The sequence below is a fragment of the Phaenicophaeus curvirostris genome, chromosome Z, assembly GCF_032191515.1.
Source record: "Phaenicophaeus curvirostris isolate KB17595 chromosome Z, BPBGC_Pcur_1.0, whole genome shotgun sequence".
NCBI lineage: Eukaryota > Metazoa > Chordata > Aves > Cuculiformes > Cuculidae > Phaenicophaeus > Phaenicophaeus curvirostris.
In genome coordinates this window covers 26,684,596-26,711,117 of record NC_091431.1, presented here as the reverse complement: position 1 = coordinate 26,711,117, position 26,522 = coordinate 26,684,596, and the positions used below count along the sequence as shown (strand labels likewise).

At 38.1% G+C, this 26,522-nt stretch overlaps 1 protein-coding gene across 1 annotated transcript; it reads left to right on the top strand.

The window, feature by feature from the left end:
• The first annotated feature begins 1,958 nt into the window (after nucleotides 1-1,958).
• On the top strand, nucleotides 1,959-26,522 carry HSD17B3 (hydroxysteroid 17-beta dehydrogenase 3). The gene is made up of 12 exons (XM_069881111.1): nucleotides 1,959-2,127; nucleotides 4,137-4,183; nucleotides 11,659-11,734; nucleotides 18,137-18,244; nucleotides 18,964-19,031; nucleotides 20,258-20,293; nucleotides 22,428-22,462; nucleotides 23,511-23,591; nucleotide 23,646; nucleotides 25,214-25,279; nucleotides 25,595-25,744; nucleotides 26,412-26,522. Exons 1-12 carry the CDS (start codon nucleotides 1,974-1,976, stop codon nucleotides 26,520-26,522), a joined length of 933 nt encoding a protein of 310 aa, XP_069737212.1. The 5' UTR covers nucleotides 1,959-1,973.

The following is a 26,522-nucleotide window of genomic DNA, read 5'->3' as shown; positions in this document are numbered from 1 at the left end:
CTATGATTCTATGTTTCCGCGATTCTGTTTCTATGGTTCTGTGATTCTAAACTTAAAAATGGTAACTCTGGTGGAAAGAAATTTTATACTATACATTGATCTGTTCATACTCTTAAGTTTGTAGGAATTGCTTAGCAGTGGACGAGCTGTAATGGAATCATATTAAGAGTGAAAAAATACAGTGATCACCCAAAGAAGCTTTCTATCCATGCAACGTATAAGGTTCTTGCACTGATTCCTGTCAAAGTCAGAGAAGCAATACTTCAGGAAAAACACTTAAGACTGGCCTGGATGAACATTTCTTCACAGTCATAAGCATTTGTTGATTTTCCTGTCAGTATCTTGGCCTGATGTACAAATATTAGTCCTGTGAAGTACTGCAAGCATATCTCAGAATTATTACCAGCCTCTGGAAAAGAATATATCAAGGGAGTATGGGCAGATTTGGAAGTGCAAAAGAAAAGATTGGCAGCTATGAAAGTTTGCATATTGCCTCAGTCATCAAAAAAAAGTATTTTTATTTCTTTTTCATTTAAAGGAGATATTCAGCATTGTTGCATATGAAGGACACTTGCCAACTTGTTCAAATGTAAAGTATTCCTTGAATAGTAAGTGGTTCTTTAGGGAAGCTGGGATTATATGTGAAAATTTTTTGAAATTTAAATTCACATCTTTTTTGATCTGACTGACCTTTCTTATGATGTAAAACAAGAGGTGTTGTAGGATAGGAAACCAGTTTTTAACTGAAATTATAAGAAAGCACAGGAAACCGGATTGTTGTTAAGCTGAGTTGTTAGTTGCTTTTATATCTTCTTCTTACAGACACAGTCTTGTGATTCATAACCTTGTGGTTGTGATTGCATCTGAACCTTTACTTCATAAAAAATCTCTATATTGCAGTTTTCTGGCTGATGATGTCAGTACACTTGATCTTCAGTTAGAGATTGCTGGTTGTTGGGTTTTGAGTTTTAAAGGTGATTCATATTAGTTGTGGAAATATATCATCAAAATATATAGAGAAATTTTCTTTTACTTTATCCTAGGTGTAAGCATCGGTGTTCTTCTACTGTTCAAACAGATTGTTGAAAAATGGATAATGTTTCAAATCGCCACTATGAAGAAGAGGTTGTTTCTGTGTCTTTTTTTGAGAAATTCCATATATTAACTTTTTAAAATTTGTTAATCACTTCAAGTTTGAATATCATTGATTTCATCTTTATCTTGCAGTGAGATACTGTTTCTCCCCTTTAGGTTTTCATACATGTCTTCAACTTAATTACCAGCTCAAACTTACTTTGTTCACAGAAGCTGAAAGTCCTGTTATCTTATTAAAAGATTACTGCACTTGTTCACACCATTTGTAAAATAGGCATAACGATAATAACCTCTTTTCTGAAAGCACTTCTAAAAGTTTTATAATATTGCTTTCTCTATACAGAAATAATCATGTGACTTTAGCAAACTTCCATTATTTTGCCTTTGAATTTGTAGATAAATCTATTTTTCTGGCCTCCGCACAAGTTCAGTGTGAACTTGACCTGGAAGTGTCTGGGCTAGAGTTTAACTCTTCAGCACTGTAAGAGGTAGCACTGATGTGTGTTATTTGCAAGGTTTAGGTATTCTTATCCAGGGTGGGGTTTTTTTCAGACTGATATTTCATCTCTATGAATTCTAAACAATGACAATAAAAATATTTTTTTTTTTTGTTCTTGGATAGTTTCCAGAAAAGGAGTGAAACCTTTTTTGTAAAGTAAGAGCCAGAAATCGTTGTTTAGTTTGAATTTTTTTAGTCGTTTACAAATCTGGATGTAATGTAGAGATGTTCTAATCTTTTTCTTGGAAACAGAAAATCACGTGATTTGATTAGACTTCTCACTACTTTGCCAGCATTCAAAGACCAGGAGTGTGCTGGAGGGAGACATTTGCCGGGGAGAGAGCAACTGATTCATACTAGCTCACTGCCTTTGCTTGCCATGGACGTATTTCAGCATCAGCTACTTACTGTTATTGGGGATCTGATCTGTTTCTGTACTCTGGTAAAGTGCATCGGATTTATGAAATACATTTTCCCATATATCTGGAGTTCTTTGCCTCAGACTTTCTTCCGATCGCTGGGAGAATGGGCAGGTAAAGGAAACTTCCTCACCTTCTTCTTAAAACTGAGTGATGGATTGCTACAGGTTTTCAAAAACACAGTTTGCACTAGGTTTTGTTAGGTTAGGTTATTTTTATTTTCTCCTCCTAACTTTGGTTTTATGAGCCTGACAGCTGTGTGTGCCTGGAGTGAACAGAAAAATAGTCAAACCGGTAACAGTTCTTGCACCTGGTGTATAGATCTGAATTCTCTCCCCATTCCTACGTATGATGATTTTTCCTCTACTGCAAATGCTTTAGTTTTAATACCACTGCCTATATCCTCAGTTTCCTCATATGTGAACCAACTAGTTTATGCCTACCATATGGTCTCCATTCTTCAAAGCAACTTTTCTTTGTTCCTGGTTACTTTGCTCCAGTCTGTTTTTTTTCCAAATTGTTGACTTGTCCTTAATGGTGTCATTAACAAGCCAAATCTACTCCTAGGCTAAAAACTTCAAAGGCTGCAACTTGGCAGTAGGTTTTTAAAGATATTACTCATTCTTATAAAAGAACATAAATGTTTAATAAACACTTTATTCTTCGTCCTGATTACTAATGTTTTTCTAAACTCATTAGATTATCAGTATTAAGCAAAAATGAACAGGTAGTGCAGTGTCTGAGTTCCTGTGCTACAGATGTCAGTGATGGTGGCATCTTCTTAAGAAGAGACCTGGACAGTACTCTTGTGCTTTGTTCCTCTCCCTCATGTTGGAGACTTGATGAATCTGCATTGAGTACGCGTTTAATAAGCACATCTCACAGTGGATTAATAAAAAAGTAAATACACCCCCTTGCAGAAGACCTGTCTGGATGCCAGCTGCTTCTGAACTAACACGTATATCTCATTTTGATTTGAGGCAAGGACCTCTATTCTGTCCACAAGGTGGGAAGCAGTGCATGGAACTTTATGTGTAAAATCCGTTTTTCCACTGAGAAACTTGTTTCCTTCATGAACCTTTTATGATCTGTCCTTTTATAAACAGCAAGTTTTCTGGGCCTGATAAAATTCGTAAGGCTTGGATGATTTGCTGTATCATATGGCACATGCGATCCTAAGAATCATGAAAATTAAAACTGGGGGGTGGAAGATTGTTTTCCAATAGACTCTTGCTTTTCATCTGCAGATCTTCTAGAGAGTTGAAGATCCAGTGCTGCATCATGAGGAGTCTCTTTTCTGAGTGAAATGAGAGAGTAATTGCTCTTCTATTGGCCATGAACATAACCATTCAAAATCACTTTGCTTCCCCAATGTCTTGCAATTTAGAAGTCCTTAATCCTCATTTTTTAGATATTGACTCATTTTCAGTTTTGATCTGAAGATATACCAAGTTTACCATGAAGTTGCTTTATTACTTTCCTGCTTTATTTATTTCCTCTATATTTCTCACATTATATGGATTTTCTTTCTATAGTTCCTCTTCACTATGTGTTTGTGTATCATTTGAAGTTCAGGGTGCTGTACAAATACTGAAGCTTATTTGCTTTCCCAGTAATACTAAATTTAAAGGTAAAATGAATAGGACAGGTCTGAATGAAGAATGTTTTGTAGATGGTGGTAAATTTGATGTAATGTTCCCTTACATACATATTTCTCGTCTGGCAAAACAGTATATCAGCTTTGGTCACCAGTGAGCCCTTATCACCTACCATTCTGCCACCAGCATATAAATGGAAGTCTTACAAGGCAGAACTTACGCAAATATGTATATGGAAGAAAATTCTACCACCTTACAGGCAATTGACTTTTTGCTGAGTATCTCCTCATTGAAAATGAAAGTAATAACTACCTACTGCTTCAGATATACTGCTGTGGGGATTGATTGTCTTTGAAGACAAAATATGCTAAATGAAGCAAAACCAATGAAGAAGTCAGAAGGAAATTGATTTTTAAACATATTATGTTCATAACACATAAATGATGAAGGTTTAAAAATTCAAGAAAGAGTAAGCTAAATCAGAGCTACAGGTATAATCCTGATTCTTCTTTTTACTGTCTCCAGTGGTCACAGGAGCAGGAGATGGGCTTGGAAAAGCATATTCCTTTGAGGTAAGATAGATTACTTACAAAAGTAACAAAATGGCCGTTTTAACAAAACGGCAGTTACTACCCCTTCGTCAGTCTCTGCAAATTAGTGAAGATATTGTACAATTCAAAGCCACTGTTAAAAACATAGTAGTAATCCTTCTTCACTGTATGTACACAATAACATTACTGAAGTTCTGAAAGAAAAGTGGTACTGCATTTCAGAGTAAAGTCATTCATGCTTAGATGGTTTCATCAGACTAAGGAAATAAAATGGACGCACTGAATAATCCAAAAGATTTCATATAGTCTGTCCAGGTTAGGAAGTTTCCTACATTGTCCTTTTTTGCCTAGTTTCACAGCCAATCTGCTTTATGACGTTCAATGTGGTGAGTCAGAATTAACAAACAAAATCTAACATTCAAGTCTTTACACATGCAAACACATTCACAGAATCGCGGGATCACAGAATCCATTCTTAAAGATAAATCTCAAACAACACACGAGAAATCTGTTTGAATTAATACCAACTACAATTTATGGAAATTACAAAAACCCCTAATGACTTAATTAAGAATTGGTAGCTCTAGGGGTCTGCAGGAGGAGAGAGGATCTTCTATGCTGAGCTTGTAGCTACTGCTGTGCAGAGTCACTGCAGCAGTCTCTCTCTATTCACCCCTGGTAATCAGTGCTGATAGCACGGTGACCTTGTACTGTCTTGTACCAGACTTGCTGTTAGAAATAGTGACTGAATAGTAGATTTTCTTTTTGGTGTCTTTATTCAAAAGTGGCTGTTTCTCTTGAAGATAAACAGCAATGGAACATGAGTTGTCTTCAGAGCTGGAATGACTATAAGAAAATTAGCAGGATGTATTGTGGAAGAGTTTAGATAAGTTTTAAGTTATAATGTATATATAAGTCGTAAGTTATAAAATATATCTCACAGGAAATGAGTCCAGAGAAGAGCAACAAAGCTGGTGAAGGGGCTGGAGAACAAGTCTTATGAGGAGCGGCTGAGAGAGCTGGGGTTGTTTATCCTAGAGAAGAGGAGCCTGGGGGGAGACCTCATTGCTCTCTACAACTACCTGAAAGGAGGTTGTAGAGAGGAGGGTGCTGGCCTCTTCTCCCAAGTGACAGGGGACAGGACAAGGGGGAATGGCCTCAAGCTCCACCAGGGGAGATTTAGGCTGGACATTAGGAAAAAATTTTTCACAGAAAGGGTCATTGGGCCCTGGACCAGGCTGCCCAGGGAGGTGGTTGAGTCACTTTCCCTGGAGGTGTTTAAGGCACGGGTGGACGAGGTGCTAAGGGGCATGGTTTAGTGTTTGATAGGAATGGTTGGACTCGATGATCCGGTGGGTCTCTTCCAACCTGGTTATTCTATGATTCTATGAAAATGAGTTTTGTTTTGAATAAATTTACAGGATTTTTAAGCTAATCTTTGTAAGTGTTGTCCTAGTTTTGACTGGGTTAGGCCACGAGTGTACGCATAGTTTAAAAACTGACCTCATGATTTTTATTACTGGGAGTGGCAATACAATAAGTGCATTTGAAAGCACATTAACTGTAGGAAGCACAAAGACAAATACCAGCTATTGCAGTTTACAACTTGACATAGTTGAGATAAAGATCACAAGCTCTCCTGTTAGAAAGAAAGGAAAATGTTGACTTCTTTCTACTCACTGGGTTCTTCTAGTGATGAGCAAACAGGAAGGGTGTGATAAATGCCTAGATCAGGGGTGAATAGGATGGGATCAAGATAGGGAGACCAAATGTCAGAAATGCTTCAACATTTATTTAGCACCACACGTCTGGGTGTAGTCATGTGCACATGCACCTTGCTGAACTAACCTTGCATGTGAGCACCTGGTGATATTTTAACAATGTGAAGGCTTCAGGCACCTGTGAATGTCTATATCAGAGCCTCTGTAGTTGTTCTTCCTTTGTGCTATATGGTTTATGCAAAAGTAAATACCATTTAAAAGGCCCGTTATAGCATGTAAATGGCTGATTTATCCCATGAGAAAAATTAAAACTGCTGTATAGGTTTTTTGGTTTAAACCTTGGCTGGAACTGTCTAGGTTTTGTGGAACATTTGTTAATTATTTTTGGCTTTTGTTGGATGATTGAGGTCCGCCTTTATCCATGCTGAGATGTACCATGTGGTCCCTTTGATTGAAGCTGTGCTCAGCTACTGCTCTGTGGGGCAGATCCCAAACTCACATCACATGAGGTCATAGCTTGGCACATCATCTTGCTGGCTGAGGTTGAAGCACACAGTTATGTGTCACTTACGGATAAATAAACGTGACCCTGCTGTTTAATGTCTTTGTACCTTTGGAGTTTCTGGCTTAGTACTAGTGTCTTGCTGGTCTGATGTCAGGGTACATAATTCTCTGATGTTCTTCTGGTGTAGGTCTCTCTGTGGTTGTGAGCCGATGGGAAGCCTTTTTTGATGGCCATGGTGTCTGTTCTTTTAGAATTTGAACTCTGACACCAGGTCTCTTTCTGACATCTTGAGCTCAAGTATGGGCTGATGAAGAATCACAAACTAATCTAAGTGCTCCACACTTGTTGATAGTACACAGTATAGGAGACTAAGGGAAGCAGTTCATGTGTTTTGGAAGACTAGTGTGATGCGGCTTCCTCTGTGTGGAAATCCCAGTAGGTGGCTGATTGGATAAACCCAGCAGATTGAAGTCCAGGGAAAGATGAGAATATTTACAGCTTCAATACTCTTGTTTCCAAGGTTTACGGCTAAATGCAAGTCTCTGCAAGATCAGTTCATCTCAAGAGATGACTGAGACTGTGTGAAGAGCCTGGCAGCTGTGAGGCCTTACAATGCTTCTTTATTGATGCCAGGACACAGATTCATCAGGGCAAACTGCTGTCCCTTTCATTCTCTGAGCTTGTGTTGAGAAGCAAGCACGCAGGCAATTCGAACTTACCCTCTTCTGTGTGAAAGTTCAGGCTTCCATGAAGTCTCTGTATTTCTAGGACATTAGGGTCATTTTGAACAACTGGCCCTCTTGAACATAGACCTTAACCTTTTAACTGACTGCTGTAATGTCAGAGTACTGGGATTTTGGATCTACTTTGTTATACTCATTTCAAAAGCCAGGTTTCTGCTAGATTTGGTCCATCAGTTTTAGGGCTGCTGGAGTTTAGACTCGCCAAACTTATAACAAGGAAAAAAAGTAAATCAACTGTGAGTGTGCTGCTAAGCTGTTGCATCTATAGTCCTCTATCAGCATTTCAGGTACTGGTGCAGTCTTGTTTGTTCTGTTTTTCTGATGTAATAACCACAGATGTGTGTTAGCCATTGGCTTATCATCTCAAACATACTAGGTTTATGGATGAGGCCATGCCATACTCTGAGACTCATGGTTTAGCCTCTGCATGCTTCTTATCCAATGTAAGGTCACAGACAGGATGCTGGTGGCTCACATGGCCATTATTATTGTTATTGTTAATAGTTCATAACTAGTTAGGCCAATGCTTGTGTCTAAATAAATGTTTTAGCAGATTATTTTGAGACAGGCACTGCATTAATTTATTAATACAACGGTTCCACAAGTCTTATCACAGAATCATAGAATAGAGTCATAGAATCATAGAATGGTTTGAGTTGGAAGGAATCTTAAAGATCTCCTAGTTTCACCCCCCTGCCATGGGCAGGGAGACCTCCCAGCAGATCAGGCTGCTCAAGGCCCCATCCAACCTGGCCTTGAACCACCTCCAGGGATGGGGCAGCCACAGCTTCCCTGGGCAACCTGTGCCAGTGCCTCACAACCCTCAGAGTGAAGAAATTCTTCCTGATGTCTAATCTAAATCTTTTCCCCTTCCAATTTATAGCCATTCCCCCCTCATCCTACCACTACATGCCCTGGTAAAAAGTCCCTCCCCAGCTTTCTTGTAGGCCTCCTTCAGGTACTAGAAGGCTGCTATAAGGTCTCCATGGAGCCTTTTCTTCTCCAGGCTGAACAACCCCAACTCTCTTAGACTGTCCTCACAGCAGAGTTTCTCCATCATCTTCATAGTCCTCCACTGGACCTATTCCAACAGCTTTATATCCTTCTTATGTTGGGGATTCCAGAACTGGACACCATTCTCCAGGTGGAGTCTCACGAGAGTGGAGTAGAGGGAGAAAATCACCTCTCTTGACCTGCTGGCCACGCTTCTTTTGATGCAGCCGAGGATACGGTTGGTCTTCTGGGCTGCGAGAGCACATTGCCAGCTCATGTCAAGCTTCTTATCAATCAGCACCGTAAAGTCCTTCTCCACAGGGCTAGTCTCAAGCACATCACCCCCCATCCTTTATTAAAACTGCAGATTGCCCTGGCCCAGGTGTGGGACCTTGCACTTGGCCTTGTTGAACCTCATGATACTCACACTGGCACGCTTCATCAGCTTGTCCTGGGCTCTCTGAATAACATACTGTCCTTCTGCTGTGACAACTGTACCACTCAGTTTTGTGTCATCTGTAAACTTGCTGAGGGTGCACTTGATATCACTGTCTAGATCTATATCTTAAAACTTTGTTTCTTTTCCTGAAGTTGTATGTAGTATTACCAGCAATATAACACAAGCCAAATATGGACTGAGTTTTCTTGCTTCAGTTGCATATGTAGTCTAATTTCTCTGCTTGCTCCTAGATTTATTCCTGGAAATACTGCTGTTTTACTTGTGTTGCACAGATGCAGAACCCTTCTGCTCTCTTCTCTCAGTTCTAGACTGCTAGACCAAAAAAGGGTTGAAAGATTTGAATCATAGAGACCTTGTGGATCTGAAATCCAAGGAAATCCAAGGAAAGAAAAAATGTGAAGCACTGAAGCCATACAAGGACAATCCTGGAGAAGAGAGAATAATCTCTTTTGTAAAAGATAGAAATCCACAATAGGCAGCTACAGATTCCGGAAAGAATTATTCAGGCATTTAAATCATTGCATCTAATGATCCCTGTAGAGTAAAACAGGTTTGTCTGTGTAACTGTAGCCTCTACATGCGTGGTTTGGATGTACCACCTTTGTCTTGCCTGTCATGAAGCTTTATTTTTTAAAAATTCACCCCAGACTGAGCTGCAAAAATGTGCTAGAAAATGGAGGCTGACTTTATACTTATTTAATTTTGACTTAAGCTTTTTAAGAATGAGTTTGTGAGGTTCCAGAATGCAGATTCTGCTTGATCTTTCTTCATTATTAGCACCATTCTAAATGCTTAGTTGTCATAGATCATTATGGCTTGATTTGTTAATAATGATCTTATATTTTAGCAGTCTGAGAAATTGAGGGGCATTTCAGTCCTTTGCCACTGGGAGTCAGGATTTGCTAATACAAAGAGCTTCACATTACGCTCCTGTCAGCCAGTGCTTATTCTTAGCTGTCAGGATACATATCATCCTCTAAAGAAACAGACTTTTTATTTTATGAAAATGCACCATCGTAAAGAGATTGACACTAAAAGTTACCTTCATTTGTAATGCAGTAATGTTAAAACTGATTTAACTTTTGATGCAGATGGCTAGGAAATTATTTTCTAAGCACAGTTCTTTTTGTTTGCTTGAGGGTGCATTTGAATGTCATGAAATAGACACACATTATCTGTGGGCGAGGAAGCAAAAAAGAGTAGTCGGGTTTGTAGTCTCTTTTCCCTTGAGAAATGGGACTACAGCCTTATACTTCTAATTAGTCTGGTCTACAGCAATGAGGGAAAATCCTCTCACCTGACAGTAAACAATATTATAACAATTTTACCACAGACATTCTTTTAGCTGAAATACAATGCAATCCTAATGCTAGGAATAATTTTTCACTTATCCTTTAAGAGGGATTTTTCCACCAAATGAAATACGGAAACACAGCTGAGATGATATTGAGAAGCCCCATGAACCAGAACTTTCACTCTATTCTGTACGTGACGTGGCTGATATTTGGGTTTGGGTCCCAAGGCAGAAAAATTAAAATAGTCTCCATCTGAACACCCTCAAATGGTAGAAAGGAACAGGTGACCGTGGAAATAGAGACTATGTCTCCACTTGGAAATGTCTTGAGTTAAGCTCATTGTGAGCAAAGGGAAATCTGCCAGTACATAGGCTATTAAGAGTTCTCTTCCTGAGCCCTTAAAATGGAGCCCTTAGAATAAGCTTTCAAAACTCTGGAGTGTCTGCCTGTGCAGGTCTCTTTGGAGCACCGGCCAATTATGTGAAGGGGTCTCCAAAAGCACAGAATTGTGAGCATGGTCTTTGTTCTGAAAATGCAAATGATTGTGGCTGATACATTTAATAGACAGCCTGACCTCCATACTCTTGATTTAGCAAATTTTTGAACAAAGGTCCTTTTTCCTTAACATTCTCTGCATTGTTTCAGAAAAGCCCAACAGGACAAACTGTTTCCCTCAAACAGGTTTAAAGAGAAAGCTTTGCAAGGAGTCAGCTAGGGAAATGAATGGGTCTACAGTGTGTGGATCAGTGAGTTTCTTCTTCTAAGCAGGCCTGGTACTTTCAGCTGATATTGGCTTTAACTTTCATGTAGACTAATTTAGCTCCATTTCTCCTTGCACTCATGGGCATTTTTATAGTTTCAGCTTTATCTTTCTTTATGCACACAACTACATTCAGCTTCTGCTTGTTAACAACTTCATTGCACAAGCTGGGGCCATGTTTCTTTCTCAAGATTTGCCTAGAACTCCTTAACTGATGGGAATGTGAGGCCTCAGGAAAACAGGAAAAAAATGCTCTCTGTTTTTCTGCTTATGTTCTGCATGTGGTAATACCAAACTCACTATAAACAGACCACTTTGTTCAATACTTTTTGTAGCTATAAACTTCAGCTATTGCCAGTGCGTTTGTGGATACTCATTTTTGTTGTGGCTATATTTTGAATTTTATGCAGAGACTTCACCATTTTTCATTTGTTTCTTTTTTTTGGTTTCTTTTTTTTTTAGAAAAAAACCAGTTAATATTTAACTGGCTGACCTGCATGAAATTTTATTTCCATTAAAAACCAAAAAAACCTCTTGAGCTTTCAATCCAATATGCTCAATCTATTTCCTCAGGGTAAAAAAATTGTGAAGGTAGAAGGTAATGTTGTAAAATGACTAGGAAGTCATCAACATCTTTGGTTTCCCAAATCCAAGTTGAAATAAAAATGTGTTTCTGGGAAATGTCACATTTCTTTTACTCTTTGCAGACATTCATTCTTTTGAAATGGGCTCAGATTATTTATTTGTGTTCAAATCGTTGGGGTTTGATTGTTGTCCTTTATATTTTTCTTGTAAGGATCCAAGATTGTACAGTGAAGGAGATGTTTTGGAAGACTGTTAAAAGCCTGAGTGTTTTTTGGCCTGGTTTTAATATCTGCTGTTTTCCCATTAGGCCAGTGGCAGGAGAGTGAAAGCAATTTAAGAAAATCTGTGGATGTTTTTATTGCAAGACTGCAAAATTTGTATAGTTTCTTGTCACTTTACTGTTTTCTGAGAGCTTTCATATTCTTCTCTCATAGCGGACAAAACGTGGATTAAATATAGTTATGATAAGCAGAACTCTTGAAAAACTGCAGAGAGCAGCCTCTGAAGTTGGTAAGTGTTTATTTCAAACTTATCTTCCTGTTTAGCAGTCTGGCTTTACAGGGATCTGGAGGTCTATTTCCTAAGTATGGTGTCTAGTACAGTAGTCCCCAGACATTGCTCCAGATATAGCCAGGGTTTTGCTCCAATATTACAAATAATTTCTGCTGTTACTGCCTGACTCAAACACTTCTGATCAAGAATCACTTTAAATGTATTTGCTATAATTCAAATAATCCAATAGGTTGGATTAAAAAAAGTGAATGTGTGTTGTTTACTGGCTTTAGCTGCTCTGGAAATCTGTAAATACAGTCAAAGCATATAGAGTTGTCAGGGAAAGCTATGAAGCAGTTTGTGCTTGAGATAAAAGGTTATCTGTAGTTTAGTTCTTGGAACATAGCAAATAAGTAAAAATGAAATCAATGTATAATTTCTTAAGGTTTCCAAGTTATAATTGGCTTCTGATAAAGCAATTAAATATTGTGTCTTTAGAACGCACTTTCTTTTCTTCAAAGGAAATACAGCCATTTACTGTGAAAAGTGGCTCATTTCAATTTCTTTACAAGTCAAATAATTTTATATCCTCCACTAGCTTTAAAGTTTACTGTAATGAAGTTTATTCTTCCCATTGTCTCTTTCTCTATTCATGGTTTCTATCCACAAGATTGCTTTGCTCACAAGTTCCTGTGTTAAGCCTGTGTCTCTCTGAGACTACACCTCTGTCAGAAAGACCTGCCTTTAAGCAGTCTTGGCAGCTGGCTCCAATAGAATATTAGGTACTGGATCCTTATCTGCAAAGGGAGCAGTGCATCTTTTGGGGATATGGAAGGCCTGAAGCAGATGAAAAGCTAGTAACTTCTGAACCTGCAGCTACTGAAATTGAGGATTGGACTCTCAAATTTTCTGTCTGATTTTCCTCCCTTTTTTCCAATGATGGACTTGTGCTTCTTTGGGAAGCAGGGAGGAAAGCACTAACTCCCTGAATAGTCCCTGTAAGCAGCGGTATCTGCAAGACCAATGTCATTGTGGCCTACACCAGCCTTTCTTATGTAAGCAGCCATAAAAAATTAACTTATCTGGGAATTAGGCCTGCTCTGGTGTCATTGTTGCATTTCCTTGCCACTAAATGTTAAATAATTAATATAATAGAAACCAGGGAAAAAAAAATCAAACCCAAAACAGCTAAGGAGTGTTTATAGATTCTTTACATTGCAATTTATAATCAAAAGGAAAGAATGAAAACAATTAGATTTCAAAAACTAATATAGCTGAATAAAGAAAAAAGTGGTGGAGCCCAGAAAGAAAACATGCTGTACATTTCTTTGTAATGTGATTTGCTGTAAGGCCATGGGGTCTTTTTCCCAGTTGAGGTCATACTGTGCTGTGTTGTGTAGCAACAAGTGAAGGACCACTTGTCCTGTCCTGACAAGTTCTGCTGAGATGGCCTACAAACACTATGCCTTGTCTGGAAGTGACCTGTAACTTTTTGCATATGACAAAGCTTTCTTTACTGCAGCAGCATTATCCATATAATCCAAGGTGCAGGCAGATGGGTTGTGTGAACCCAGGAGCTCAGCCTACACCAATCAGGTTTCTATGCAATGATTAGCTGCGCTGTGGGCATAAAGCATTTTCCCAAAGCTTGCTGAAATTGGTGGCAAATCCTGATGAGGTTATTCCGTTGTTTTTGGTAAGTTTTGCTGAAGACCAGAGTGACTCATTTCTCACTTATTGTGCCAGGTTGGAAGTAAGGACATAACAACATGCAGATGGCACAAAGAAAAGGAAGGAGTGGAAGATATAGTGATGAAAAGCCCAGAGCATCCGATCTGGAGATGCCTAGAATAAGCACCGACCTCTAGATGTTAAAGTTTTGGAATTATTACACTGATTCCAATTTGCAGAGTTAGCCTTTACTGTAATTAAGCTAAGCAGTCATCAAGAAGGAAGAAAAGTTAAAATCACTGTAATTTTATGTGAGTAAATGAAAAAACATAAACTAAAATTAAGTAGAAACTTAACCAGAATGGTTTTACTGTTGTTTGAATTTTCTAATTCTCACTGATTTTTACTTTCTAAACTGCTTAAACAAGCAATGTCCCACTCCTAGCAGTTATCATTACCATGAACTAATGTGCAACGAAATTAAGATGCAGAGAGATACACAAAAGTTTGTTGTAGGCTGCATGGATTTGCTGTAGGACTGAACACATTACTTGTTCACTTTTTCTTAACAGCTACACTATATATAATTTTCCAGTCGGTTGCACACCATAATTAAAAGACTTGCCTCCCTTTTCAATCTGATAATATTATTTGTCTAATCATACGGTCAAATTCCGTTTAGGTACCAAGTAATGTAAATGAAAGGAGTCTGAAGTGTGGATAATTCCACAGATATCAGTGCTGGCCTTTCAGTTTCCTGGGCCACAGGTGTTCATGGGAAAAAACTCTGAGAGCTGTAGTAGGCAGAAATCCACCATAAGAAAAGCATTTCTCTAAAGAAACACTGGTATTGAAAGCCAGATTTCCATTCAGACAGGAAAGCTCTTTTAGAACAATAAAAGATAATGAAGTAAACCTTGTGGAGGGCAAAGAGAGGGACCGTTATACCAGATGTAGTGCTCATTTAACGCATTTGATATTGTGATTGTGAGACATTGATCAAACCATAAAACTAGGAGATCAGAAAGTATGGAATGCTGCTAACTGCACTCCTTTTTTATTTCTTTGACCTGCATTTCCTAAGCCAACTCTGTGGGCGTATCTATATCCTGACTGAAAAATTGTACTTTAGGATCTATTAATATGGTCGGGGTCCATATTGTTTAGCTGTTAATGCCAAACAAACAAAAGCCACTTCTGTCAGACTTAATTATTCACAACAAACACGGGGTCCTGAGGGTTTTAGTTGTTTGGGTTTTTTTGTAGAAGCAACAAGTCTGTATTTAAGGAAAGATAGCTTGTGTGATCCTCAGAAAGCAGCAGAAAATAGAGCTGCACTGGCTTAGACTAGCTAAACACACAATCCATGACTCCAGGCTTGGGGAAATCATGCCTGATACTACAGAATAAAGCAGTGAACATAAAAATCATCCCACAGCATTGTCAAGAACCAAATGTGTCTTGCCCCCACTTAGAATGGTAAAGGTGCTAATTCATTTAGTTGTGTGTCCCATCTTGTCCATCCCTCCCCCTTCATTTCTCCCACTGCAAGTTTGGTTTCTAGTCTAGTTTACTATGTCCTATGCTCTTTGTCCTTTCAGAGCTAGCTCGGAGAGCTAAGCATCTGACAAGCTGAGACCACTGACTATCACAAAACGACTCACTTGGCATAAAGTTCCTGCACTCTCAAAGGCTGGTAAAAATACCTGTTGTGTCTTGCTGATCACTTGAGGTGAAACATTATTCCTCTGGGCTATTTCCCCAACACACACTACTACAAAACAGAGCACTTCAGGACCTTCACCATCACTCTGAATGCTCTGGTAACTAGCTGCAGTTCCTGTGTTTTTTTCTTCATTGTGTTTGTGTTCTCTGGTAACTTCCATCACCTTTTGCAGTTCTGCTTTTACATTCATTCTTTTTGTTTCTTCTCTAATTTCCTGTTTTTTTCTGAAACTAAGTTATCTTATATTTCTGGGGACATAAGTTTAGCAAAAACACTCTGGAAATGTAACCAGAACTTGTGCTTTATAATCTAACAGAAATTTTTATCTTTCACCTCAATCTTAAATATTTTTTTTAAAACTTTTTCTATTGTTAAAATAATTTCTCATTTTGAGAATATATTTGAATATGAATGTCATCTTAACCTGAGCGCTTCTCTCCTCCTATTCAAATTTTGCTATAGTGTGCAAAAAGCATCTCCTTTTTCTACAAAAATCAGTTCTTGTCTTGTTCAGGCATTCATTTTGCTACCTGAGGTTTTCAGAACATCTTCATAACTCTCTAAATAGAAAATCAGAGTTTTTGGCAGACTGCTAGCTTCATTCTGATTTATTTTCCTCTCGGTAAATTTCAAAAGACTGCACATTGTCCTGTAGGACAAGAGGGATTCCCAAGTGATCTGAGGTCAGAAGGAGTAGGATGTATCCTTTTTAATGATACATTTTATACATTCGATTAAACAACTCAGTTCAAGGGTTTTTTTAAATTTTCCTTAAATTATTTCTCTTTTCATTTTTTTTTTAAAAAAGATAATAATCTGTCCTGAAGTTTGAAAATGTAGGCTTTTTGTTTCTGGCTTCCTTAGGACTTTTAAAACATTTGTTTCTTCAAAGACTGTCATAAATCTTTGTCACAGAGAGGGAGAGACTTAAGAAACAAACATTGGAAATAACTTTTTGGCTCTCTTCCTTGCAGAATTTTTATCATTTTCTGAAGAGCTCTCCCTGGATAATTCATTTATTAGCATGATAGTTTTATTGGTTTTTAATATATTGTTTTATTCGTAAATGAGACAGAGGAGAGCTGTGTGGAAACCTTGTTTATTGGCTGACAGTGGTGGTTGCAGCAGTACGGTTCTGTACAGAGAAAGGGATGCAGAGAAAGTACAAATGGTTTGTTTGATCCTCACTTTTATGTTGCTCCAGTTTTGGCTGCCCTTCTCACTGCCCACAAAAAGGATGGCCACATCACTACAATTTTTAAGACCATCTAATTTTGTTTATAGAGCTCTTCAATCAGAAGGTCACCGTAGGTGCCTGCCCCAGCTGTTGGTCTGTTATTTACCTTCACTGCATTTACACTCACCACGTCCTCTTCTATATAATTGTAGCATTCCCCTAACTGGTGACCCCCAGGGAGTCATTTGCCACTGGAGCTGCTTTTATAGGTTGAAAGTTCAAAGGGTTTTTCATCCCTTTCATACGTGCAACTGCACCTTCGAAAGAGAGCAAGAAAAAGGCATTTTCTTCTGTCATGGAGACAGATGTCCCCTAAAACTGCACACAAGATACAGCCTGCACTTCAGATCTGTAGCCAGAGTGTCTACTGTTTCTTCAGACCACTGGTGTTATTTGGGTAGCATAGAGCTGTCAAGATTTGAAGTGCAGTGAGGGGCAAGGGGGGAACGACCAGGAGGGAGTAACATACTCTCACCCTCCAATGGAGGTTCTGCTGCATTGCAAACAGTCCAGCTTTCTGCCAGCCTTGCTCTCCCGTGGGAGCTGGTGCAAGAACTCTTGCTAAATTCTGAATTTACACAAGGAAAGAAGCAAGATCTCTGGGTGGAAATTAATGAGCCTGGTTCCTATTCAAAGCAATGCTCCTTGTCACCTCTATGATAAAATCAGTTTCCAAATAAGCAGAGGCGTTTTCCCAAACAGGACCAAAAGCAGACTTCCTGCCATCCACGTGCACCTGAATTCCTGCCACTTGCAGTGAGTCTGCAATCTGATTGTCTACTGACATTTCCAAGCCTTGCTTGTCACTTTTTCAGCAAACTTCATCTGGATTTCAGGTTGCCCATAAAACTAGAAAGCAGGTTTAGTAGCAAGAATTTACAATGTGAACACTTAGTTAGAAGAGACCTCACTGGGCCCCTTTAAAGGAGAACTTTGACTTCAGTATGAGTAAATAAGAGCTTCTACCTCTTTTCCTCATGAAACTTCATTGAAAGTATGAACAGTAATAAATCAACAGCTGAGAAAAATGGTAATGTACAGCTGGGCTCCACTCCTGCACAGTAATGACACTGGAAAAATCACACACATTTCCCTTTCCCTTCTGTGTAAATTGACCTTGTAAAATTTAAGCTATTCCCTCCCTTAAATGCCTTTTAGTCCTGTAAAATCCTGTGCAAGGTTCAGTCTATGGGAATGAGAATGTCAAAACAGGAGAGGAATTGTTTGAATATAATACAGAAAATATTATATCGAATCCAGCCCTGTTTTCCCCTCCTTCTACATGAAAAGATAAGCTCTGCTTGTTGAAATGTTCACCTTACACATGCAAACAGTTTAAAAAAATATCTACAAAACTGTGCTTATGCAGAGGACCTGGTACCCGCATTCACTTGTCTAATGTACGCTGACTGTTCATTTATAAATATTATGATAACCAGGGGAAGAAGTCCTGTGTTGTTTATTTCTGGGGTATTTTTTCTTACTGGAGGACCCAACGGTGTTTAGATTTTGTGAGAGAACTTCTACTGATTTCAGGGCATAAATTAATCCTAAATTTGCCATGCCTTTTTCTTGAAAACAAATGGGTATTGTGAGAGTGTTTTGCTTGTGTTTTGATCTTTCTTCAAGCAAGACAGCTGAAATAATTACTTACTCTACAGCAGACATTTCTAAGTGAGACACCTGATTGTTTCTCTTATTACTTAATTACGGCTCTCCCTCTCTCTAGGAAGATGCAAAGGGGTTTTCTCTTTTTCTTTTTTTTTTTTTCTTTTCTTAATTACAGAGCAGGTGACGGGTCAAGAGGTGAAGGTTATACAAGCTGATTTCACCAGAAATTCAGTATATGAGAACATTGAAAAAAATCTGCAGGTCTTGAATATTGGTGTTCTGGGTAAGTCACTAAGGTCTGTAGGTTGAAGACTGTTTTATGGCTGTAGTGCATTAAACAGCGTATTGTATAGATAATGTGTCATGACAACTTCTTAGTCAACATTTGAAACAAAGCATACAGCTGCCTAATGTGCTTAAGCATTAGTTATCATTAATAAGTTTTAAAGGTGAATTAGGATTCTCCAAAGGCTTCCTGTTTCTCGGTACAGTGTCTTCTTTACTCTGAAATTTCTTCTGCCACTTTATAAGAAGCATCCAGCTTGTGAGGTGACTTCTTCCCTGTTTGACCTCAAGTAATTAATTTTCACTATTGGTTGTTTTACAGCCATGCGCAATTCTTGTATTCAATCTGATATGAGCCTGTGGCTAACATTAATTAGTACGATCAGCACAATAATGAATACATGGTTTTGGGGGAAGTGTTTTTTTTAAAAAAAGACTACAATCCTTTTAACAGTGAATCACATGAAACCACAAAACCAAAACAGAAACAAAAACCAAATCCCCAAAGTGTAGTAACAGACTATTTTTTCTGTTCCCTGAAGTAAGTACTGATCAGTACCCATGGCTTCAGTGAGAACAAGACTCAGTGTTAAACAGCAGTTCATTTCCTATAGAGCTCAAAAGCTTCTGAGTCTCAAGGAGAAACCATTTACTTCACTAGCTGAACTATGCACTTTGCCTAGATTAGGTTCTTATCATTATGTTTCCTTTGCTTAGTAAACAGTGTTGGAATGCTTCATAATCCTCTTCCTTGCCGTTTCCTTAATGGACCAGACATAGATGAGGTAGGATTTACTCTGTTAATTTCTATTTCCACTACAAAAATGAGAAACTGTAATTCCACTTAATAAGGGACAGATTTTGCCCCTGCTACAATCAGCATGTATTTAACTGTTTGTTTGAGTGGGAAAAGAACTAGGCCTGAAGAAGCAAATTTTGATTTGGTTTTAATGCTCAGAAGAGCTTGCAAAAGAAAAAGAACCATAGATTTTAGCTAAATTACAGCAAGCACTCAGAAACAGAGGGGAAAGCACAGCTGGCCTGGTTGTAGCAGGGGTCAGCAACCCTTCTGGCTTCCTGCTCTCTTATGATGAAATGGGGTCTAGCCTGGTCACAGCCATAGCTGAAGTGTTGGGTTCTTATTAGTATTAGTGAAACTTACTCTTTTTTGAACACGATTGCTTAAATGGGGGGGGGAGGGAAGGGAACAAAACCCCCAAAATCCCCAATGCCTCACCTAAGCACACTTTACTTGGAGGGGGAAGGAAGATCAATTTATAGATGTACAATAATTTGAGATGATTAAGGGTGTGATCAAGTTTTTTGTTGCCTTATTATTTAATTACCTCTGTAGTACTAACCATGAAAAAAACCCCAGAGCTTTAAAACTTATTTCTTGTTAGCATGTGTCTGGGATTCATTGAGTCAATGTATCATCATCTACTCCAAATCAGAGATTCCCTAAGTGGGTTGCTTCCCTCAGAGCCGCAACCGTACAATGGCACCTCTGCTGCTTCTATGACTTTGGTTTGCTTGCTGGGTCTTGAAGGGATATCTCTATATGGCAGTGCTTTTGCTGCAGATAGTCTACCTCCGTCACTGAGAGACACTCTGTCTCAGCATGGCACATATGTAATTTGTTGTCTGTTTGCATCCAGCTTGGTTTGCTCGTGCCATCATTGCCTGGACACCAGCCTTCCAGGTTTAGTCATGTGTAAAGATGTGGCTGAGCAAAACAGAGGGCACAGAGTCAAAGGAGTGCAAAGCAGATTTGAATATCATGTTTAAAATAAATGAGCCAGGGCTCACCTGCCTTTGAGCATCCCACACCATTGGCACAGTCAGTTGGAGTGACAGTCAATTGGCAGTGACAATCGGAGGAAAGAAAAATAACTCTAAATGCAACTGCCACTTGAAAGCTTTTCAGCTGGAATTGCTAGTTTTGTTACCTAGGTAAGCTACAAACTCCCTGAAGTTAACTACGGACTTACTGTTTTCTTGATTCCTGCAGAATCTTGTCAACTGCAACATTATTTCTGTTATAAAGGTATGTGACACATTTATGTTACATCTATACTTACAGAACCGTGAAAAAAAAAATTTAGGCCCACACAAGAGTGACCCACTAGCTTTCTCCTGTATTTTCATTAAATTTATCCACAGTTAGTAACTATCAGTGGGAATCTCAGCATTACTTTAAGGCCCCTATCTGTTTCTACTGCCTGCAAAATATTTTGATCAGAGCTGACTGAAAACATTTCAACACAGTTGCTTGGTTGAGCCACATTGTTATGCTGCAGCTGAAAGATTTTGCATAAACAGTTTGGATTAGGAAAATGGGGAGGTTTGTCTCAGAATTAAAATTTTGAGGACAGGAAGATCTGCAGTTTGAGGTTTTGTACACTATGTGCCTTTTTGACAAAATTCTCTTCTGTAAAAGTATTTCTGTATGTGTGCAGGACAGAAACACAAGGAGTTGACTTCCAGTTCTATATTGTTACCTGTTGGTGTTAATTTTGGCTGGATACTTCCTTTACAAGAACAGGTGGTATTTTATGCTTTCCACCTCTAATTAAGATTTGTATTGCTCTGCTGTTTGCAAGCAGCATGTTAACATGAACAAGAACAGAACTAGAGCTTTGTAGTTCATCTCAGCGTTGGCTAATATCTTTCTAAACATGACATGAAAATTATTAACAGATGTTCATCTTTCTTTGGCTAGCAAACTCTACATCCCACATTTGTGCTGCTGCTTAATGACTTCAAATAATAAATCATGTTCTATCAGTCAATTGAAACAAATTCTTCCATGAAATAGGTTGGTGAACTTTCTTCTCCTAGGTTTTGTTCTATTCGTACACCAAAAGAAAAGAAATATCTGAAATATCTATTGCCGCATATGGACAACTCACAAAAACTCAGGCAAACATTTTGTACCCTCTCAGTCTGGATACGAAAGGCTTCTCTCTTTATCATTTCTCACTTTACACATATGTTGGAATCAACCCTTTCTGCTTCACCAGGGCCTGGGCATTGTTTTCCCCAACTGCTACAACATGTTCTTTTCAATCCTTCATGAGCATTCACCTTCCTGGAAAACACAAAGAAGTAATTATGCTCCTAACCAGCATCCCTCATGGTTAGTTCCAAATCATCTCTAAATCAGATTGGACTTTTTCTTCCCCCTTACCATGCCTTGATTCTTGCTAGGATCCTGCTCAGCACTTCTTGTAGTAGAATACTTGAGCTCCAGGTACACCTGGGTTCTTCACATACCGGCAGGGTTTTCAGCACTGCCAAAGCAGAACATTTCCCATGTTTTCCCTTTACTTGGAAATTCCCCTTCACACAAGCTGCTATGACCCACCTGCGTCACCATTCTTTCTGAAAAAAAAGCTTGTAAACCCCAACCTGATGCTATTATCCCGTTGGGCACAATGGCACTGCTGAAAAAACAGGGAACCAACAAGGACAGAATTAAGCTGCATCTTTGGCACTACTTTTCATTGCTGCCCTTTATAAGTCAAACTCTAATCCAGAGAATATTCAAGCACTAAATGTGTTTTTACAAAGAGTCAATAGTATGAGTGTAAATTCCTTGGGACTTAGGCTTACTATCAATAATACTCTCTAAATACAACAAACACAAGCAGATTTCTTACCTAAAAATTGTTTTAATTGCACTTTCAAAATCACAAGTGTGCTTAAATCTGTTGTTAAAATCAGAGTGGATAGTTAAATAATTAGCATAAAAACTATTCTAACACTGTCTTTATTAGCATAAAAAGGGAGCTCTTTTTCCCTTGATTTTCTGCTGTTTATATTCCAGTTAGAGCCAGAAGTGAAAGTGCAAAAGCACTGTGAAGTTGACTTTCTCCTTACAATTCAATAGTGAAGAATGATGAAATTCAGATACTGTTAGAAAGCTTTGGATAAGTAAAAGACTTGCACTAGTTAGAAGATTAACCTTTGGATATTTTTGAAAATTCAGATGATTTGCAGGCCATTAGAATTCCTAAAATGTTTGCCAACATTTTGAATGCACCACATTTCAGTGATTTTAATTGCATACATATGGCTGGGGATTGAGCAAGTGGGAATCTTGCAAATAAAAGAAGAGTTGAAAAATGCAGTCAGAAAGAGGGAGAATTGATATAGTTTTTAACATATTTGTCTTACAGATGACAAAAGTAATTTTGAAGCAAATGGAGTCAAGGTAAAAATATTTTTTTTTCTAGAACTTTCAAAAAGTTTTAGCTGCAGTTTATTCAGTGGAAGCTATGCTTTTCCACTATTAACTTCTGCACTTTACTGTATGTCAATCAGTAAGATTTTCTTCTGTTGCTATTAGTGCTATGTGAATGAATGATAGGAACTGCTACAAATCATCAGTAAACTGCAGAGCAGGACGGAAAATATAAAATATAAGTTTATGTCCAGTGTTGAATGACAACAACATGCTGGTGTTGCAGAAACAAAAGTGTGTGATGGGTCCTGTATTAAACAAAAAAAGACATTTGAAGATATTATCATATTCTTCTACGAGTGGTAACTGTACTTGGAAAAACAGTTTTTAAGCTCTGGAAATAACTGTACTACACCATAGAGAGTAATTCAGCTAGGCAATTAAGTGTCACTTTCCTCCACTTAATACAGTGTGTATTTTAGACATAGGGGTCCTTAAACTGGAAAGTGAAGTCTTCAGATAGAGTTTCTAGAAAACGTTTTTAACTACTGCTTTTTAGAGGACAGTGCATGCTTTTTGCTTTGGCAACAAAACACTATTTAACTGTTCTGATGTTTTTGTTTCAGGTTTTTTTTGGGTTTTTTTTGTTTTTTGTTTTTTTCCTGGTTGTTACTGAATTAATTGTTTTTAGTGATTTTAGTGGTGAATAGGGAAGCTAAACCAACAGATGCATGAAGCAGGAAAAAGGCTGTGCTGCCTAATGTGTAAAGGGAACCTACCAGTTACTTAGGAGCACAAAATCTTTCCTCTGATGGCAGATGTGCTACAGCACGTACGGTGTTCCCATGGTTCTAATTGCACTAGGCATTAAAATTTCACTTTTGGCATTATTTCTAGCTGGTTTGTACTTAATTGCACCTAACTAAACCATAAAAATTGAGTCTTTTGAACGTGTTGTCTACAGTATAATAGGATAACTATGGCTTCTGGAGGAAAAGAGTTGTTTTCAACTTGTGCAAGCTTCTACTCTAATACTGTCAAATGTAAACTGAATGTAACTGTTTCAATTAAATTGCAGACAAAAAGGTCTTATTCTGAATCTCTCTTCTGTTCTGGGTACTTTCCCTCGTCCATTATACACAATGTACTCAGCTTCTAAGTTAAGTCATTCACATTGCTTTGCAAATAAATCCCCATGAAGTGTTTACCAAAGAGTTGCTATCAGCAACATGGGGATGGGGTTTCAGGACATAAATTAGTGTTTATCCCCTGAATAATGAAGTGATGTAAATGGGCACTGGCTGAGAACTAAGAATCAGTGAAGCTATGTAAAGGAAATCTGCTGAAGGTATGTCTGATACTTAAAACATCTTTGCCTTTCATTAAGTAGTATTATATCAGTGTTCTGTATTCATTCTGGGGAAATGGTTTTTACCAGTCTGGCTTAGCTAGTTTACTCAAAACCGTAGATGCACATAAGTGCTAGATTTTGCTTTTGGAACCAAGTATAAAATTCCTGGTAGATGTATGGTGAGTTGCCTGACTTCATAGACTCACTTTGGTATTTTGTTCTGAATTAAAGCACCAGAGCTCATAAAAATGAGGACTGAATGATTTCTGTTAAAACACCAAAAGTAATTCTGTCAGCTAAGGTTTGCTCCAAATTAAAATTTCTAAAAATATTTGCTTGAACATAGTTGAAGTTCAGCTTGGCAAGAGAAAGCTAATTGTTCTTGGTAAGAAATTCTAGTCTTCCTTTTCATTTTTCTCTTTTTAATATAAGTTTCTCTTTACTTCAGGCTTGAACTACATTCAAACCAGACAATTCTAGTGCCTTAAAAATGTTTAGTTCATGTTTTTTCAAAGTGATACGGTACAGTGTTTGCATTATTTTGATTCTTTTATTTCTTCTTAAATGTAATTTTTTTTTGCAATGTCATGAAAGGAAGCTATTTTACTTGCCTGCATACATTTCATAAACTATCCCAATGCTACTGGTGTTTAAATTGTAACACCCACCAAATGATGGCTTTGAAACTCTGTTGTATTTTTTCTCCTTATAGTAGGATGTTTATATTTTGAATTACAGAGGAATGATCCAACATCGCCAAGTTTCTGAATATTTCTCAAAGATCTAACTCCTAATATCAGTCTTAAAAGAAACTCAGCTTTTACTCAGTGAAGTTAATACGTATGTACTTTTCATGATGTGGAGAAAAACTTAGTCAGATAAACTCTGAAGGCTGAAGCTACACTCTACCCTCCCCCCATATTCCCAAATACATAACTTTGAAAATTGTATTTGTAGGCTATGCTATTAAATGTATACTAAAGGCAAGAGTTGTATTTCAGTCCCTTTCTTATTGCAAGAGAAGCACAGTGTAAACCTTGAACTTGGGAAGGCAAGTGCCACCCAGAGACGAGACCAACATGAAACAATATCTAGAATAAATGGGACTCAGACATTTATATTTCCACATTGTCATAAAAATGACAAAGCTTTCAGTCTAGTCTGCAGTGGTACTTCTTTAATGTCTGTTGGGCCAATGTCAGGCTCCATCTATTCTGATGCAGATAAGAAGTCAGTCTAACCATTGCCCATGCGCATCAGCAGAAAACATACCTTGAAGTGTTCATTTAGCTGTTCTTCAGCAGTGCACTGTGCCTTAAGTTGGACGATGCTTCTCCATTTTGTTAAGAGCCTGTTCACACATATTTGTGAGCATTTGTGAAGGTACTTAGTTTCCTATGCTAATGTCATTTTGTTTTATTTCATTCTAGGCTTTCATAAGCACTTTCTCTAAAGCACTACAAGCAGAGTATAAGACAAAGGGAATTATCATACAGGTGATGCTATTATCTTGCCATATTTGCCTTCATTTTTACGAATTCTTCAACAACATATGAGATGCCTTAATGTGTGTAGTGTAGCTGTCCTTGGTGATGTGCCTAGTGGCCCTGTCAAAGCTTTTTTTCTTCCTTGTATGCAGCTGTAGGCTTTTTTCCTTATTTCACCATAGTATCATTACTTATTCCACATAGTGCCTTAATCCATTGAAAATATCTGTTATAATTCATCATACATTGTAGGATTCTGCAGAATGAATGGCCTTATCTAAATGCTAGATGACATTACAGTGTTATTATAATTTCTTATTTTAGGTAGTTGCACCTTATGGTGTGTCTACTCCAATGACAATGCATCAAAAACCTGGTCTCATTACAAAGATGGCAGAAGAATTTGTTAGTGAATCATTGGACTATGTCACCTTTGGAGATGAGATTTTTGGATGTTTAGCCCATGAAATGCTGGTAATTACACTTGATAGTCTGTAAATGGGTCCCAAAGGCTGCACCAAGGCTCTCTGAGCTCCGCTCTGACTAATTACAGACATCAAATGAGAAACAGTGAACAGGTCATTAAGGCTGGTATGTTACAAGAAAAAAATGAAGGGAGGAATACAGAAGTGAAGTACAGTGCTATCAGCACAGTGGGGCTTTTACTTTTGTGTCTTGAGCTGAGCTCAGTTTGATGTGTGATTAGTCTTTATCCTTCCACTGGATGCCTGTTTTCATGACCCTGTTAGGAATATTTCTGAGCTCCCTACTCCCTTACAGAAACTGGCCAGCGGATTCAAAAGTTAATTATTAGTGGGGAAGGGAACAGACAGAAAAACAGACTGTGCTATCACATAAACATGATTTCTTCAGGATACTAAAACAACAAAACAGAGTCAATATTTGTACATGGCAGCTGTTAACGATGAGCATTTAATTCAACTATAGGGATGTGAACAGATTTGCTGAAAACTGAGAGAAATGAACATTTGCCTCTAAGAGACGCATACGTACCAAAGGTATAAAGTAAAAGCTTTGCATTTATTGTTTTCTATGACTTTTCTGAACAATAGGTTAATTTCTTCCAAGAGGTTCCTGTAACACTTTGCATTTCTGTTGTTTTTGCTTGATTATTCTGAAGGCATGTCTCCTGCAGTTCATCCCTTTATGTGTGTTCCACAGTGACAGACTTCAAGAACCAGTACTGCGTACATTTACCACTTACCTGAAGAAGAGGTGGAAGAACCCCTAA

Bases quoted from the DNA above. Each gene is read 5' to 3' on its own strand.
- HSD17B3 (XM_069881111.1), top strand. From the start codon at position 1,974: ATGGACGTATTTCAGCATCAGCTACTTACTGTTATTGGGGATCTGATC. The intron at 19,032-20,257 runs GTAGGATTTACT...TGATTCCTGCAG, and splicing joins ATGGACCAGACATAGATGAG to AATCTTGTCAACTGCAACAT. The intron at 20,294-22,427 runs GTATGTGACACA...TTTGTCTTACAG, and splicing joins ACATTATTTCTGTTATAAAG to ATGACAAAAGTAATTTTGAA.